The sequence below is a fragment of the Oryctolagus cuniculus genome, chromosome 6 (genome assembly GCF_964237555.1).
Source record: "Oryctolagus cuniculus chromosome 6, mOryCun1.1, whole genome shotgun sequence".
NCBI classification, from domain to species: domain Eukaryota; kingdom Metazoa; phylum Chordata; class Mammalia; order Lagomorpha; family Leporidae; genus Oryctolagus; species Oryctolagus cuniculus.
This window is the reverse complement of record NC_091437.1, coordinates 9,013,876-9,032,447: the sequence shown is the minus strand read 5'-3', so window position 1 is coordinate 9,032,447 and position 18,572 is coordinate 9,013,876. Positions and strand designations below refer to the sequence as shown.

At 41.3% G+C, this 18,572-nt stretch overlaps 1 protein-coding gene across 9 annotated transcripts in view; it reads right to left on the bottom strand.

Moving 5' to 3' along the window:
- DMXL1 (Dmx like 1) overlaps positions 1-18,572 on the bottom strand; it is a 171,307-nt gene that overhangs the window by 144,696 nt on the left and 8,039 nt on the right. For 8 of the 9 annotated variants that reach the window (XM_070076024.1, XM_070076025.1, XM_070076026.1 and 5 more), the window contains exons 2-4: positions 8,601-8,726; positions 4,552-4,623; positions 471-549 (exon numbers count right to left, since the gene is read on the bottom strand). In XM_070076024.1, coding sequence (XP_069932125.1) covers positions 471-549; positions 4,552-4,623; positions 8,601-8,726 — 277 coding nt within the window. Of the gene's footprint in view, positions 1-470; positions 550-4,551; positions 4,624-8,600; positions 8,727-18,572 lie in introns of those variants that run through there. The other variant, XM_070076032.1, reaches the window with a different exon arrangement.

The following is an 18,572-nucleotide window of genomic DNA, read 5'->3' as shown; positions in this document are numbered from 1 at the left end:
AGACAAGCCATTTCTTTGAGGCCATGTGGTAATTCCTAATTCACACAAATAACCACTGCTGTTTCGAGCCGCTAAATTTTGGGATTTTTTTAATGCAGAAATAGATACTTGAGCATATATTATCTCTTCTGAAAATTCACTTCTTTTTCCCCTACTCCATCAACCCATTCTCACTGTTAACATCTATCTATTCATAAATCATAGATTCCCCTTCAACTAAACCAAGAAATTTAAGATATCATTCCAAAAACTGATATTCCCATTATGGCATTTACCATATTCTGTGATTTATTACAGTGCGTATCTGTCTTCATTTTGGTATAAATTCTAAAAGGGCACAATCTGTTGTACTTACTTTTATATTTTCCACAATCTCACACAGAACAGAACTGGCACTATATGTTACAATAATGAAAGCAACAGCCTAGGCAAGTGATATTTCATGTCAATTAACCTGCTTATTTTCTCACCTGTGGGATCCCAAGTTATATTGTGTGCTATTGACTCCAGAAAAAATTGGCCACTTTTCTGCCACTGACTATATAATTCCTAAAATGAAAAAAGGTCAATTAGGCAACTACAATTAGCATTTTTCCTGTCAAATGTAAATGGTCATATTCATCATTCTTATAAAAACACATGTAGTCATTTCTAAAGAAAAAAAAGGTTCAATTTGGTCAAGAAAAACAGAGAACATATGACAGAGGAGATTAGACACAGAATACCCATCCCTAGAGGTCCAAAAGTCTGTCTTTACTATGAAGTGAATAAGCCTGTACTACCTTGGATAATCCTCATATAAGATCACTGCTCTTGTTGTTATTATTAATTATAAAGACAGAAGTTTAATTTTAAATGTACGTCTGTGGCTCTATTTCAAGCTTTACCCCATCTGAGATGATGGTATATGGAGAAAGTTAAAATAAGAGATGAAATACCTCCTTAATATTATGTAATTTAAGGTCTTTCATTTGAAAAGATTTTTTCAATTTTTCTGCTTGAAAATCAGTAAGAAATAAATGCTGCACAGCAGTTCAAAACACATACACAAACTAAAGAACCTAGCTTTATCCTTATTACATATGATATACCCTGACATTTTCTACTTCATTTCATTTTCTTTTTAAATTCAGGATTCAGCCTACTAAGCTAATTTCACTGTCCTGGCTATTGTGGTCTTTTGGGGAGTGAATCAGAGGATGGAAGATCTCCCTCTTTCTTTCCTTCTCTCTCTCTGTCACTCTGCCTTTCAAGTAGAGAAGAACAGGATAATAATTCAAATTTCCTTCTTTTCCCACTCTCCAGCTGTCTTTTGACTGCTTTTGGTTGGGGGCTGTCCCACACCCAAGTGAGAAAGATGGTGGCTGCAAAGATGAAAAAATGTCTTTGGAGCTGATCGATTCCATGCTCTAGCTTGTTATGGAAAGTATAAAGTACATGCTGGGGTAGAAGCAGAATCTGAATACGATCAAAGAAAAGAAAACCTGGCTATCTTCACTAACAACTGTCCAACTTTGAGGAAACTGTAAATAGAATACTTAGCCATATTGACCAAAACTGGTGTTCATCACACCAGTGGCAATAATACTACAGAGTCCGCACACTGGCTATCATTGATCTAGGTGATTCTGATATCATCATAAGCATGCCAAAACAAACTTGTAAAATGTAAACCATACAAAATTGTTCTCCACTAAAACTTCGCAGAGTTTGTTTAAAGCAAAATTCTGATTTCCAGGATTTGCACCCAAAAAATTCAAGTTCAAGAGGCCAAGAATGGAATCCCAGGTGATCCCAATATTATAGGCAGCCTTCAGAATATGTTTTCATGAAACATGACCTGGCTCTCAGTCATACTGTACATCAAAACCCTCTCAAGAACTAAACACACAAGTACACAGACACAATCAGGCACCTATAGCTTTAGAATTCCCAGGGCAGTACAGGGACACATGTATCCCCTAGTAATTCTGAGGTGCACCTTTCATGAATAAACACCATTTTAAAAGAATATTCTGGAACGTACAAAGAAAAGGGTGTGTGTGTGTGTGTGTGTGTGTGGTAAAGCAACAAAAAGAGGGGGAAGAACTTCTGTCTTTGCATTCACTCCTTAAATAGCCTCAACAGGCAGGCCCGGGCCAGGCTGAAACAATTCTGGTGCCCACATGAACAGCAGGAGTCCAAGTACTGCGGCCATCTTCTGTTGCCTTTGCAGGTGTGTTACCAGGAATCTAGATCAGAAGTAGACTAGCCAGTACTTAACTCAGGGCTCCACTATTGCACACCTGTACCAAACTGCAGCTTGACCCAGTGTACAGAATGCCAGTCTCAAGAAAATCTTTTTTTTTCCCAAGACCTATAGAGTCTGAGACTATCCTCTAAAACTGCAGACTTTGTACCTCTTCCAAGTCTATGATTTTTTTTTCTTTGTCTATTTGAACCAGTTTTCCCTTCCTCATCAAAGGTTTTTTTTTTTTTTTTTTCCTCAAGCCTCTCTATATAGTCAGGCTGCCTACCAATAACTAGCTTCCTCTTGAGTTTTTTATACCATTCACCTATTGTAATTAGTAAAAGGGAAAATGAACAAAAATTAAAAATCTTAATTTTATCCTTATAAATAAAGGATTTTTAAAATAAAATATTTTTAAAAGCTAATTATTTCACTCAAGTAGTTAATGAAATACATTGTTCTGGCTGGGGTGACATCCTTTAAAATTTATTTTTATTACTGTCAATTACTAAATCATAAGGCTATATGAGCCTCTAATATTGGATTCACTGGGAAACCTATAAACATGAATAGGAATTGGGGAGAATCATGGACACTCTCTCCAAGTGCCCGGAGAAAATATTTTCGTTAACACAGGTACAGAACAAATGCTCACATGCAGGAATTAACATGCTTAATTCCACTCTAGTTCTGTGGCTCAAAAGCTGTTTCATTGGTCAAGTCACTTACTTTCTTTGGGCCTTTGTTACCTCATTCATAAAAGAAGAAATAATATCTTCCCCCTCAAATTTTATGTTACTAATGAGTTAAGTGAAAATGACATGAAAATTATCAAAACAAAGGTATTTCTAATACTAAAATACTGGTAAATTCTTTATAACAATACATTTCTGCACATGTATTAATATAACCTCATCCTTATAATACTCCCATTTCAGAGCGCCGGTTCAGTTCCCAACTGCTCTGCGTCCAATCCAGCACCTGGGGAGGCAGCAGAAGGTGGCCCAAGTATCTGGGCCCCTGCCACCCAAGAGGGCGACCAGGATGGAGTTCTAGGCTCCTAGCTTCACCCTGGACCAGCCCCAGGCATTGTGGTCATTTAAGGACTGAACCAGCACACAGAGGATCTCTTTTTCTGTCACTTTGCCTTTCAAAGAAATAATGTATCTTTTTAATTTTTTAATAATGTATCTTTTTATTGATCAGTTAGTTTCAGAGTTAAGAAAAGAACCTCATAAGCCTGATTTGATTAGGATCAAATAGCCAGGCAGCAGCAGAAACAGAAACCAGAACTTTGACTCCTTATGCACTTTCAACTACACTATGTTGATCCTCTTTCATATCGTTTATATCTTAGGAGCTGGTGCTGTGGCACGGTAGGCTAAGCCTCCAACTGCAGCGCCAGCATCCCATATGAGCACTGGTTTAAGTCCCGTCTGCTCCTCTTCTGACCCAGCTCTCTGACAATGGCCTGGGAAAGTAGTAGAAGATGGCCCAAGTGCTTGGGCCTCTGCACCCACCTGGAGGACCCAGAAGAAGCTCCCAGCTCCTGGCTTCAGATTGGCCCAGCTCTGGCCGTTGCGGCCATTTGGAGAGTGACCCAGCGGGTGGAAGACCTCTCTCTGTGTTTCTCCCTCTCTATGTCTGTAACTCTACCTTCTCAAATAAATAAAAATCTTTAAAAAAAAAAAAAAAAAAAAACCCACTACCTTAACCTTTAATAGCAATACAGACAACACAACAACATGCATTAAAGCAACTATCAAATCTACTATATAATCCCAGTATTTATAATCCACAGACAAGCCAGTTTTCAAAACTATTTCTAAATAGTTTCCTTATAAAGAAAAAAATTCATTAATCTACTAACAATTATATGACACAGTAAATTCAAGAAAGTCTTTGAAGTATATGGATTATGCCAATATAACATGCAAATTTAAGTACACACATATGAAAGCAAAAGACAAGAAAAAAAAAGTACAAAAACCAATAATACAGTGCCATATATGGCTGAGCAATGCTGTTTGATACCAGCAATAAAGTAACTGCCAAACGTTAGGTTATGGACTCTTCAAATATTTATCATCAAATAAAAAGTGTCAGAAGTAAAAATACAAAGCATTTTAGGACAATTTATTGGCAAGACTTAGTTTAATTATATTCCAATGAAACATTTAGATATATTTTCTAATATGAAGTAGGACTTACTATGTATATTCAATTATTACATATATTTACCTATTTAATAATCATGATGATTTTACACTCTTTTAACACGTAAGACATTTCAATTACTAAGAGAAAAATAAATTACTGACCAAATTTTTCTTTTGTTTTGGTATGTTAACTGGTTCAAAAATAGAGATGATGTTTCCATAGGATGCTGCAATCTTTTAAAAAGAAAAAAAGAAAACTTACTATGGTTATATTAGCTCACGTACAGATCAAAAGAAATAAAGTTTCATTTTAAATACATTCCCATATGCAATTTCCATCACTGATACTTGGCAACTTCAGTGGCAAAGACTAACACATTTGGGTCAGAATCCTAGCACTGTCATTTACTTTGTAACTAGCAAGCTAAACTCTTAGCCTTACTTTCCTTGTCTGTGTTTATAATATGCATAAAACTACCATCCTAACCATATTACTTTAGGAACTGAAATCACACTGGTAAAACATCATATAACAAACTATATTTGGTATGGAAAGTAATTATTGTTTTCCTCACAGAAGAAAAGATATCAATGCATTCTTTATCAGGTATGAAATTTGAAATTTGATACAATTTAACAATTACTTTTGAGTTACCTATCTTGTTTAAATTCTGGCAATATACTTTTTAAAAATAAAACTTAGAGGGGGCTGGTAATGTGGCACAGCAGGTTAAGCCCCAGCCTACAGTGCTGGCATCCCATATGGGTGCCAGTTTGAGTATTGGCTGTTCCACTCCTGTTCCAGCTCCCTGCTAATGCACCTGGGAAAGCAGCAGAGAATGGCTCAAGTGCTTGGGCTCCTGGATTCACGTGAATGAAGCTCCTGGCTCCTGGCTTCAGCCTTGCCCAGGCCCGCACACTGCAGCCATTTGGGGAGTGAGTCAGTAGACAGAAGATCTCCTCTCTCTCTCTCCTCTCCCCATCTCCACCTCTCTTTATTTAACTCTTTCAAATACATAAATCTTTAAAAAATAAAAATAAAACTTAGATCTATTCCTCTGTGAATTCACCAAGTACACTGTTATAAATATTCTATTTTCATTTATTTTACATGTACTCTTTTAATCATTAGAGCATAACACTTCCTCAATGTTTTATAAAGTAGCTCCTTTTATAGCTTGAGTAAGTTCTATATGACAAACAAAATATCAGAAATCAGATGGAGCTAGGTATATAAGGATAAGGAAAAAGAGAAATAATAAATGAACTGGGGATAGAAGAAACCCCATATGATACAGTGAAGAGAGGGGTCAGAAGTGATGAAATAACATGCTGCTGGGGGTGGGGGGGGGGGACTTCCAATGGCTATTTGAAGTTTTCTGTGTTTGTAAGGTACAGAAATTACCTGTACTAAGTGGACCTGGGAGGGAGTGTTTAGTTTGGGTCTTTCAGTATGGCCAGGATCTCAAGAGGCAGTAAGTACCCAATTTTAGGACATAGGAAGAACATACGTGTAAAAACTAAGAAGCTGGGGGCCGGCGCTGTGGCTCACTTGGTTAATCCTCCGCCTGTGGCGCCAGCATCCCATAAGGGCACCGGGTTCTAGTCCCAGTTGCTCCACTTCCAGTTCAGCTCTCTGCTGTGGCCCGGGAGTGCAGTGGAGGATGGCCCAAGTGCTTGGGCCCTGCACCCGCATGGGAGACTGGGAAGAAGCACCTGGCTTCTGGCTTCGGATTGGTGCAGCGCGGGCCATGGGAAGTGAACCAACGGAAGGAAGACCCCTCTCTCTGTCTCTCTCTCTGTCTATAGCTCTACCTGTCAAATAAAATAAAATAGAATTTTTAAAAAAAACTATAAGAAGCTATATATGATTAGAGGTGACCAACTGCTCAGCTTGAAGAGGGTATTACTAAATCAAAATAATGGACAGTAGACTAAAAGTCAAGCTTAAGCGAGCTTACAAAGTCTCATGACAAGAAACAAAGATAATCACAGAAGGGTTTTTCTCAAAAAAAAAAAAAAAAAAAAAAAAAAAACACAACCCTGATGGCAACACAAAAAAAAAAGAAAGAAAAAGGTCAGACCACTAAAACACTATGGTGTCTAGAGGCTGGCGCTATGGCACACTAGGTAAATGCTTTGCTTGCGGCGCTGGCATCCCATATGGGTGCCGGTTCTAATCTCGGTTGCTCCTCTTCCAGTCCAGCTCTCTGCTGTGGCCCGGGAGTGCAGTAGAGGATAGCCCAAGTGCTTGGGCCCTGCACCTGCATGGGAGACCAGGAAGAAGCACCTGGCTCCTGGCTTCGGATCGGCCCAGCTCCAACTTGGGGAGTGAACCAACGGAAGGAAAACCTTTCTCTCTCTCTCTCTCTCTCACTCTGTCTGTAACTCTGCCTGTCAAATAAATAAAATCTTAAGAAAAACTATTGTATCTATGTACATTAACTCTTAAAAGAGGTTCCTATGTAACAGAACCTGCAAATTTTCTTCCTGACATTTTAAGGAACACTTTGATAATACTGATATCTGCAAACAAAGGAAATCTTCCCTTTATTATAATGACCAAAAATCCAAATGCCTTCTTCATCCTAACTTGGACTGTCATGTAGTTTAGCCTATCACAAAAAGATAGCTCTCACTAAAAATTATTTAATTAGATTTCTAATCTTATCCCATGTAAGTCTCGATGTTGTGAGCAAGTTTTTCTATAATAATAAAATAATTATTTCTATAAAGTACAATAATAAAGATTATAAATGTACAGAACTAGGAGATCAAACAAAACATACAAAACATGAAGAGAATGGAAAAAGAAAACAGGGAAGGGTCAAGGCTTTTTAGCATTTCATAATAAAGATCATTTTTGCAGTATAGTAATAAAACAACAGAAGGCAGACACTTGTAACTGTATCAAAGGAAAGGACACAGGGACAACAAAAGGACAGTACTCCCACAAATATGTAAAGACTGCAACACTGCAAACTCCTGCTACCATGAGTAAACACAGGTTTATCAGGATGTGAATCCATGGACTCTCACATGACCCCTTTGATTCCTCACATTAATTGCTCCAATGACATTTCTAGATTTCATTAGATGTTTCATCAAACAATATTTTTTAATATCTAGCAGTAAAAAAAAAAAAAAAAGTAAGTTTGCTGAGGAAGGCATCTGGCAGAACAGTGAAGAAGCCATTTGGGAAGCCCACATGCCATGTTAGAGCGGGAGTCTGAGTCCTAGTTCCTGTGCTGCCAATCTAGCTTCGGCTAAAGCAACCTGGCAGGCAGCAAACGAAGGCTAAGTGCTCGGGCCTCTGCCACTCATACGCGTGACTCAAATGGAATACCAGGCTCCTGGCTTCAGCCTGCCCAAGAACTTTGTTGCTGGCACTTGCAGAGTTAACCAGTGAATAGATCCATCTCTGTCTCTGTCTTTCAAGTCAATGAAAATAAATAACCAAACGTTATTTTAAAAAGAACAAAGCTGTCCAACCAAACACATATCTGAAAAAAAGTAAATGTGCGAAGTTCAGCCCAGTCTAGCTAAAACTGTACACAGGCCTGACCATCCACACCTACATGGTACTATTTTAAGCAATAAACTATGCTGCCTACCAAGTAAGATTCCCATTCTAGAACATCATAAAACTGTATTTAATCTGATGTAGAACTCTATGCATTGCTTCTTGTTTCTGTTTTGCTACTTTACTTTCAAAGTTACCTTTATACTTCTCACATGCAAACTAAAGTCCAGATAAAGTTTTTCATTTTTCTTACAACCATGTAAGAAATTAACAAACTATAACAGAGTTGAGAAGCATTTATCTTCTTCTCAGTAAAAGTGTATTCAGAAGTTACAATAAGATTACTTGTTTACAAAGAATGACTCTGCCAAATGATTTTTCTTCCAGTTTATTTATAAACAGAGTGAAGATCTGTCATTCCCTTCCCTCAGTATAATTAATTTTAAATAAGTAAGCTTTAGGCCTTTTCCACAAATAGTATTATATTTCTGTCTCAACTCATAGATTACATTTTCAAATTATTTACAAACAGAACCCTGATGCTCTCAAATGCATCTCAGAAACTTGAAACAAGTAATTTGTAGATACCTTGTCCTTGTCTCAAATTCAAACAAAAAAATACTTCAAATATTAACCTGACAAAAATCACAGTCAAAATAAATTTGCAAATTACCATAAGATTACAAACCTTGCCTTGCTGCATTGAACAGTCTACACATCCTACTTGAATATTTCCATGTTTAGCTCCTGGTATTATTTGTAATCTTTCAAAATCACTTCCCAGTATTACAATGTCACATCCAGATGCATAAGCCTAAAACAGAAATTAAAATAAAAATGATAAAAGCATCAAGAAATCATGTAGAATATTAGCATTAAAAACTTTTTTAAACAGATCCATTCTAAATGTTGACTTCTTTACAAATAAAACCCTATATTTAAAACTATTTCCTTTACTTCCCATATACAGCCCATTAAGAATTCTTACCTGCAAAGTATACTGGTATACCAACCAACCCTTACTTCTTACATCTCTACTGTCCACAAGGACCATCGCTCATCTAAGCCACTATCCTCTCTCTCCTACAGCACTATTAAATACCATTGCTTCTGTACTTGTCTTCTGCTTCAATTCCACACAAAGCCAAGAGTCACTTTTTAAAAATGTTTACTGTATCAAGTAATTTTCCATACTTAAACCCTTTAAATAGTTTCCCACGTTGCACCTATAACAAAATCCCAACTCCTTAGGATGGTCATATACCCTTGAATAAACATATCTGAGGCTGTTCCTTTCTTCTTTCCTTTGCTTAACCAACTTCTGTCCCTACACTGCCCTTCTCTCTGTTCCTTTTTCCATCTCAAGATAGTTTATCTGCCTGGTCTTTGTCTAGCTGTCTTCAACACTCAGATCTCATTTTCCAATCATTCTTTCTCCCATTACTTGCCATCACATTACGATTTATTCTCTTCAGAGCATCTATATCATGATTTGTAAATATCTTAAATATATTCCATGTCCATTACCATAAGGTGAATTCTAAGAGGTGAAGGATCAAGTTTATCTTGTTCTCTAACAGAAGGGCCTGGAATATAGCTAGGGCTTTATAAAGACCTATGGAGTTAAAAAAAAAAAAAAAAATCCAATCTCACAAAAAAACAGCCACCGTAACCAAACAAACAGAAAGAAAGTTAAAGGCTTTAGGCAAACATTCTATAACTCTTTTCCAACTCCACAGTTATTAGCAGAACTCTTCCAACTAGAATTCTTTGTTTTTCCCTACTTTCTTCTTTGATCACCGGGGTTTCTTCCATTACAGGGTACTTGGTTGTCCTCCTTAAGATTCACATATTATAGGCAGGCACACACTGTAACAAACTAAAATTAAAGTATATCACAAATTGTTTTCCATCACGAGTTCTTACAGAGTTAGTCATTCTTTACTTTGTCTTCACTTTTGCATGTGCCTAAGCGGGTACTTCAAAATCGAATTAAATGATAAGTTTACTGTCTTGAATTCCATGTGTTATGTGAAATTAATATATCCACTCCTGCCTTGTGTTGGTATGTCTCTGGTGTATATTTAATTCTCAACCTTTCAGAAAAAAGTTTATTTGGATTAAAAAAAAATCACCTGACATGCATGATATTTTTGACACATCTGCACATTGTCTGATGTTCAAATCAGGAGAAATGTTATCTATTTCCTCAAACACTGATCATTCCTTTATGGTAAAAAAATAAAAATCCTTTCTTATGGCTTATTTTTTAGAAAAATATGCAGTACGGGCCGGCGCCGCGGCTCACTAGGCTAATCCTCCGCCTAGCGGCGCCGGCACACCGGGTTCTAGTCCCGGTCGGGGCGCCGGATTCTGTCCCGGTTGCCCCTCTTCCAGGCCAGCCCTCTGCTGTGGCCCGGGAGTGCAGTGGAGGATGGCCCAGGTGCTTGGGCCCTGCACCCCATGGGAGACCAGGAAAAGCACCTGGCTCCTGGCTCCTGCCATCGGATCAGCGCGGTGCGCCGGCCGCAGCGCGCCGGCCGCGGCGGCCATTGGAGGGTGAACCAACGGCAAAAGGAAGACCTTTCTCTCTGTCTCTGTCTCTCTCACTGTCCACTCTGCCTGTCAAAAAAAAAAAAAAAAAAAAAAAAAAAAAAAAAAAAAACAAGAAAAATATGCAGTACATAACATACAAAAGAATTCCAGAATTTCCTTCTTTATTCAACTATAACTTAATACACATCAACAACCTTAAGTTTTTTATAAAATTGCCTTCTTGAAAGTCATACTTTATGGCTTAAAACTTAAAAAGTTGCAAGGTGAGTGTTGTGGCACAGCGTGTTAAACCACTTCTTGGGAATCCTGCATCTCATACTGGAGTGCCAATTTCTGTCCCTGTTCCTCTGCTTCTGATTCACCTTCCTACTTATGTGGAAGAAGGCCCAAGTGGTCCTTGCCACCCACATGGGAAACCTGGATGGAGTTCTTGGCTAAACAAATTTCTATTCATTGTACATTACCTATTCTGTGATATTCTATAAATCAGTACAAAACAGACTACGATAGAATGACACACGTGAGCATAATTCTTTCACTTATAAAAGTATGTTAACATCATATTCAAAAAATTAAATCTTTAAGAATATAGAAGACCTAAAATTGAAGAAAAAAAAAAAGTGAATCTATTTGATTGAATTTTTGAAGCCAGGAGCTTCTTCTGGGTCCCCCATGCGGGTACAGGAGCCCAAGGACTTGGGCCATCTTTTACTGCTTTCCCAGGCAATAGCAGAGAGCTGGATCAGAAGAGGAGCAGCTGGGTCTTGAACTGGCGCCCATATGGGATGCCGGCACTACAGGTGGCGGCTTTACCTGCTATATCACAGCGCAGGCCCAAGAATAAAACTTTCTTAAAAACTAAATTATTTATTTGAAAGGCAATGTGAGAGAGAGAGAGAGACAGACAGAGACAGACACACACATACACAGGGATAGAGATAAATTTCCATTCACTGCTTCACTCAGCAAAAGGCCACAACAGCCAGGTCTGAACCAAGCCCAAGCCGGGAGCCAGAACTCCATCCAGGCCTCCCAGATGGGTGGCAGGGATCCAAGTACTTGAGCCTTTGTCTGCTGCTTCCCATGAACATTAGCAGGGACTGGGATGGAGAATGGAGCAGCCGGGACCCAAAGCAGCACTCTGATATGGGATGTGGGCATCTAAGCAGCAGTTTAACCCACAGTACCACAACACCCACCCACTAGAGTAAACGTTTGATAAAGATCAATGTATTTTCATGATCTTTTCTTTAAAAATCTATTTATTTACTTGAATGACAGTTACAGAGATAAAGAGACTCTTCACCTAAGGGTTCACTCCCCAGATGGCCTCAACAGCTGGGGTTAGGCCAAGCTGAGGCCAGGAGGCTGGAACTCCACTCATCGCCACACGTGTGCAGGAGCCCAAGCACTTGGGTCATATTCTGCTGCCTTCCGAGGTGCATTACAAGGGAGCTGGATCAGAAGTGGAACAGCCAGGACGTGAAACTGTGCTCATATTCAAGCAGCAGCTTGCCATTCTCCCCCTACTCGTTCCAACACCAGCCCTTATTTCCACAATCTTCAAGTCTCTCCACAATCATATGCTTATTTTCAATGGTAGGGGCAGGGAGATGGGGCAGGGAGTATCAAACCAGTTATACAGTGGAGAAATTGGGCAACATCTTCATGGGGTCATCAAAATTCAATCACTAATGAGGCACAGATATGCATCATGTGCTTCCAAATAAGAAATCTAGAAAGGCCAGCGCCGCGGCTCACTGGGCTAATCCTCCACCTAGCGGCGCCAGCACACCGGGTTCTAGTCCCTGTCGGTCAGGGCGCCGGATTCTGTCCCGGTTGCCCCTCTTCCAGGCCAGCTCTCTGCTGTGGCCAGGGAGGGCAGTGGAGGATGGCCCAAGTGCTTGGGCCCTGCACCCCATGGGAGACCAGGAGAAGTACCTGGCTCCTGCCATCGGATCAGCGCGGTGCACCGGCCGCAGCGTGCTGGCCACAGCGGCCACTGGAGGGTGAACCAATGGCAAAGGAAGACCTTTCTCTCTGTCTCTCTCTCACTGTCCACTCTGCCTGTCAAAAAAAAAAAAAGAAAAGAAAAAAAGAAAGAAAGAAATCTAGAAAATACACCACCAGCTATGCAGCATTTAGGCCAAGAATGTATAACCTCAATCTGATGAAGAAGAAACATCCTACATATGCAAAATGAAGTGCCTTATTTGGATATAAATCAACTAGAGCTTCTGTAGTTGCTGACAGGACTATAAAACTACAAAAAGTTAAAAAACATATATACCCTATGATTCAGCAATTCTACCCATATTCAATACAAGCACGTTTTTGCACAGGTAAGTAACAACGACAGCTTATGCTTCACACACTGAGCACCTGGTACTGGCTCAACTGTGGGTGTCACTGAGTCCAAGGGCACTGAGGTCTGTCAGACTTGCTTCTTGTGAAGACAGGCTGAGATTTTTTTGCCTTTGGAACTCCAGGAAGCCAAATGACTTCTCTGAATCAAGAAAATGCACAGTTGACGGATTTTCACCCCATTCATTATAGGTTCAAGTATAAGTGATAACTTTTGGGAAAGAGGATCGTCCAGAGTCAGGGTGAGGAGAGTCTGGTATATCTCCATTGTCATGTTTCCAAGCAAGGTTCTGTAGAAGGACTGGAGAGAAAGCTCTGGAATGACCTGGAAATGTCACTTGTTCTTTAGCAGAACATGGAAGCCCCGGCTGTACCAGTGTTGACCTAAAGTCATCCTTGGGGACACTGGACACAAGACCCTAAACTATTCATCAATAACAGAATGGACAAATTCCAAAAATCATATAATGGGATGCTATAAAGCAAGGATTCTCAAACTTTGTGGTCTCAAGAATGCTATGTATTCTTAAAAAAAACACTGAAGACAATCGGCCTTCTTGCATTTGGCCTAATGGTTAAGACCCCAGTTAGGATGACTGCATCCTATTATCAGAATACATGAGTTCAAACCCTGACTCTAGCTCCTGGTTCCAGCTACTGCTAATACAGACACTGGGAGGCAGAAATGGTGGCTCAAGTAATGGGGTTCCTCTACCCACACGGGAGACCTAGATGAAACATCTGGCTCCCAGCTTTGCCTCTGTATGCACCTGGGAATTGAACCAGCAGAAGGGAGCTCTGTCTCGCAAATATTTTTTAATCACCCTCATCTCCCTTTCTTTCTTTTTTTTTTTTTTTTTTTTTGGACAGGCAGAGTGGACAGTCAGAGAGAGAGACAGAGAGAAAGGTCTTCCTTTTGCCGTTGATTCACCCTCCAATGGCCGCTGCAGCCGACGTGCTGCGGCCGGCGCACCACACTGATCCGATGGCAGGAGCCAGGTACTTATCCTGGTCTCCCATGGGGTGCAGGGGCCAAGCACTTGGGCCATCCTCCACTGCACTCCCTGGCCATAGCAGAGAGCTGGCCTGGAAGGGGGGCAACCGGGACAGAATCCGGCGCCCTGACCGACTGGGACTAGAACCCGGTGTGCTGGCGCCGCTAGGTGGAGGATTAGCCCAGTGAGCCGCGGCGCCGGCCTCTCATCTCCCTTTCAAGAGCTTTGATCTGTATGGATTATCTCTGTATTTACCCTTTTAGAAATTAAATCTGAGGCGCTTCCAGATAGCTGAACACGTGGAGGTTCCAGGAAGGTGGAATATCAGAAGGCATAGAAGCTCCACATCCCTGTCCTCATGCCTTTCCCTACACATCTCTTCATCTGTACTCTCAGTAATATCCTTTATAAGAAACCAGTCAACAGTAAGATGGTGGTTATATATACGGAAGAAAAGTACGCAAGGTAAGTGACTTTAACACAGTGGTTGCCAGTGGCTGAAGGCAGAAGAGGCCCACGCTGTGGCGTAGCAGATAAAGCCTCCACCAGAGGCACTGGCATCCCATATGGGCGCTGGTTCAAGTCCTCACTGCTCTACTTCCTATTCAGCTCCCAGCTAACGTGCCTGGGAAAGCAGCAGAGGATGGCCCAAGTTCTTGGGCCCCTGCATTCATGTGGGAGACCCAGAAGAGGCTCTGGGCTCCTGGCTTCAGTTCAGCTCAGTTAGCCGCTATTTGAAGAGTGAACCAATGAATGAAGATCTCTTTGTCTTTCTCTCTCTGCCTTTCAAATAAATAAATAAATCTTAAAAAAAAAAAAAAAAAAAAAAAAGTGAATAGAGACTGACTGCTAACAGAAAAGAGGTTTCCTTTTTGGAATGAAAAAAATGTTCTGGAGTTAGATTATGGCGAAGAATTCAAAATTGTGAATGTACTAAAACCACTGAAATGCCGGCGCCGCAGCTCACTAGGCTAATCCTCCGCCTAGCGGCGCCGGCACACCGGGTTTTAGTCCCGGTCGGGGCGCCGGATTCTGTCCCGGTTGCCCCTCTTCCAGGCCAGCTCTCTGCTGTGGCCAGGGAGTGCAGTGGAGCATGGCCCAGGTGCTTGGGCCCTGCACCCCATGGGAGACCAGGAAAAGCACCTGGCTCCTGGCTCCTGCCATCGGATCAGCGCGGTGCGCCGGCCGCAGCACGCTGGCCGCGGCGGCCATTGGAGGGTGAACCAACGGCAAAGGAAGACCTTTCTCTCTGTCTCTGTCTCTCTCACTGTCCACTCTGCCTGTCAAAAAATAAATAAATAAATAAATAAATAAAACCACTGAAATATGAACTTTAAAAGAGTGAATTTTATTTACATAAACTATATATCAATAAAGCTGTTCTAAAAATATGTACTAATATCCCAAGAAAACTTCCTCTAGGAAATAAATCTTTACAAAAGACAGCAATCAATACATGCAACTGGTCAACTGTAAGCTCATTCTCCTAATTTTTTTTTACCATACTGTATATAGCAGGACCCAAACTGCAGAAAAACTCAAAACTTATTTCCAAACAAGAGGGTGGGAGAGATGAAAAGTTACTAGAAGAGCACATATAAGGGTGGAAGTAAGAGAAGGAATTTCCTGTCGTATAAATAGAAGGCAGGATATAGCTAAAGTTTAGGGAGACAACTCTGCAGAGAGGGGAAAAAGTGACAAGAGACTTAAAAATACACTAAAATGCCTTGGAAGAGGGATGTCATCCGAATTGGCTTTTGAAAATGCTTCCTATGCGGTACCGGTTAAGTAGATAAAAGCATGATTAAATAAAAGTTAAAAGGTTCATCAACAGGATGACATACAATGTTTGAAAGTAATGAGGTACAATCTACAGAGCTTGATTTGCTATGTAAGAGAAGGACTAAGAAGTACAATAAGTAAAAGAACAGGAATTAGGAGGCAGTGCTATGGCGTAGCGGGTCAAGCCACTGTCTTCAGAGCTGGCTTCCCACATGGGTGCAGGTTTGACTCCCAGTTGCTCTACTTCCAATCCAGCTCCTTGCTGATGTGCCTGGGAAAGCAAGAGAGGGGGGCCCAAATCCTTGAACTCTTGCACCCACCCAGGAGATCTGGAAGAAGCTCCCGTCTTCAGCCTGGTCCAGCCCTGGTCATTACAGTCATTAGCAGAGTGGAATCATTCCTAGAAATGATGAACACAGTAGGACAAATCGAACAACTGAGGCAACAGGGTTTTGCAGAGTATATCAAGGCAGAACATACTGAGTCTAGAACATGGTGAATGTCAGTATCTGTGTTACCTTCAAATAGGTATTTCTCAGTTTGAAGCTTATGTCAGGGAGATGATAGATGGATACACCAGGAAGTTCTTGTAGAATGAAACAAGAAGAGGACTAAAGCCTAATGGTCACCAACATTGAAGGGACTGACATAAGGGACAGGCATTGTGCCACAGGTTAAGCCACTACATGGGACACTCACATCCTATAATAGGGGAGCAGGTGTGACGCCTCAATCTTCTTCTAATCTAATTTCCTACTCCTATGGCAGAGAAGGCATCAGATGGTGGACAAAGTAAACTGGGTTCCTACCACCTATGTGAGAGATTTGGATAGACTTCTGGCCTTGGTCTGGCCAACCACTGCCTAATGCAGGTATTTGGGGAGAGAACCTGCAGACAGAAGATATTTCTCTGCCTCTGTCACTCTGTGTTTCAAATACATAGTTGTTTTTTTGTTTTTTTGTTTTTTTTAAGGGGATAGACAAGAAAGATACTTTGGAAAGAAAACTGACAATGGATAACTACAAAAGCAAAAAAGAAAAAAGTAGAGTACGGCATAACCAAACCAAAGGAAGAGAAGAAGATGATCAATATGATGAATGCTAAAGAAAAAGACTGACTAGACCTGTTGAAGCAAGTTGTCACTAAAGCAGCTGTGGGTGAACAAGGACATAAAGAGGACAACAGGATATAAGTGAAAGCAGCCATAAACAGAAACAACTCAAGAATGCTAAGTATGAGATTGGTGTTCTGATGTAGTAGGTTAAGCCTCCAGCATCCCATATGGGCACCAGTTTGAGTCCTGGCTGCTTCACTTCTGACCCAGCTCCCTGCTAGCGGCCTAGGAGAGCAGCGGAGGATGGCCAAGGTGCTTGAGCCCATGCACCCACATGGGATACCCAGAGGAGGCTCCTGACTTCAGACAGGCCCAACTCCATTCGCTGTGGCTATTTGGGAATAAACTAGGGAATGGAAGACCACTCTTCTGAAACTCTGCCTCTCAAATAAATAAATGTGTGTTAAAAAAAAAAAAAAAAGGAAGAATGCTAATACAGCTGTGAAATCAGACACACAAGAGGGAGACCAGCTCAAGGAAGGATTTGCTAGTTGTTAAAGATCAGAGTTTTAAGCATGTTTCAGAACAGGTGGGCAAAAAAGAGTAACTAAAAGACTGAGATCCCAGAGACAATTTGTTAAGATCCAGAAGACAGGCAGAGGTTAAGCTTGGATACTGAGGAAGACACATCTTTTACCGTCGCAGGACAGAAGTAAAGAATGGATACAATAATGAGTCAATTTTTCAGTTTGTAGTTAAAAGTAAGGCTATTGGGACAGCTGCTGTGGCACAGTAGGTTAAGCATCGCCTACAGTGCAGACATCCCTTATGGGTGCTGGTCCAAGTCTCAGCTGCCTTTTTTTTTTTTTTTTTTTTTTTTTTTTTTGACAGGCAGAGTGGACAGTGAGAGAGAGAGACAGAGAGAAAGGTCTTCCTTTGCCATTGGTTCACCCTCCAATGGCCGCTGTGGCCGGTGCGCTGCACTGATCCGATGGCAGGAGCCAGGTACTTATCCTGGTCTCCCTGAATGCAAGGCCCAAGTACTTGGGCCATCCTCCACTGCCCTTCTGGGCCACAGCAGAGAGCTGGCCTGGAAGAGGGGCAACCGGGACAGAATCCGGCGCCCCGACCGGGACTAGAACCCGGTGTGCCAGCGCCGCAAGGTGGAGGATTAGCCTAGTGAGCCGCGGCGCCGGCCAGCTGCTTCACTTCAAATCCAGCTCCCTGCTGATGGCTGGGGAAAGCAGTAGAAGATGGCCCAAGTGCTTGGGCCCCTGTACCAGTGGGGGAGACCGGGAAGAAACTCCTGGTTCCTGGCTTCAGATCGGCCCAGCTCCAGCCACTGTGGCCATTTTGGGAGTGAACCAGCAGATGAAAGGTATCTCTCTCTCTCTCTCTTCCTCCCTCCCTCTGTCTGTAACTCTGCCTCTCAAATAAATAAATCTTTAAAGTTTTTTGTTAGTTTGAGAGGCAGAATTACAGAGGGGAAGAGGCAGGGAGATATAGAGAAGAGTCTTCCATCCACTGGTTCACTCGCCAGATGGCCGCAATGGCCAGAGCTAAGCCAATCCAAAGTCAAGGAGCCAGTAGCTTCTTCCAGATCTCCCACGCAGGTACAAGTGCCCAAGATCTTGGGCCATCTTGTACTGCTTTCCAAGGCCATAGAAGAGAGCAGCCAGGACTCGAACAGATGCCCATATGGGATGCTGGCACTGCAGGCGGCAGTCTTACCTGCCTGGCCACAGCGCTGGCCCCTCAAATAAATAAATCTTTAAAAATAAGAAGGTATTATCACCTGATAAATTCCAAGAGGTAAATTCATATGAGCAAGGGAAGATTAAGGTGGGAAGTTTCAGATGAAAATTTTTTATACTTTCAGTCTGTAAATTTATATTCAACCTGTGCTAA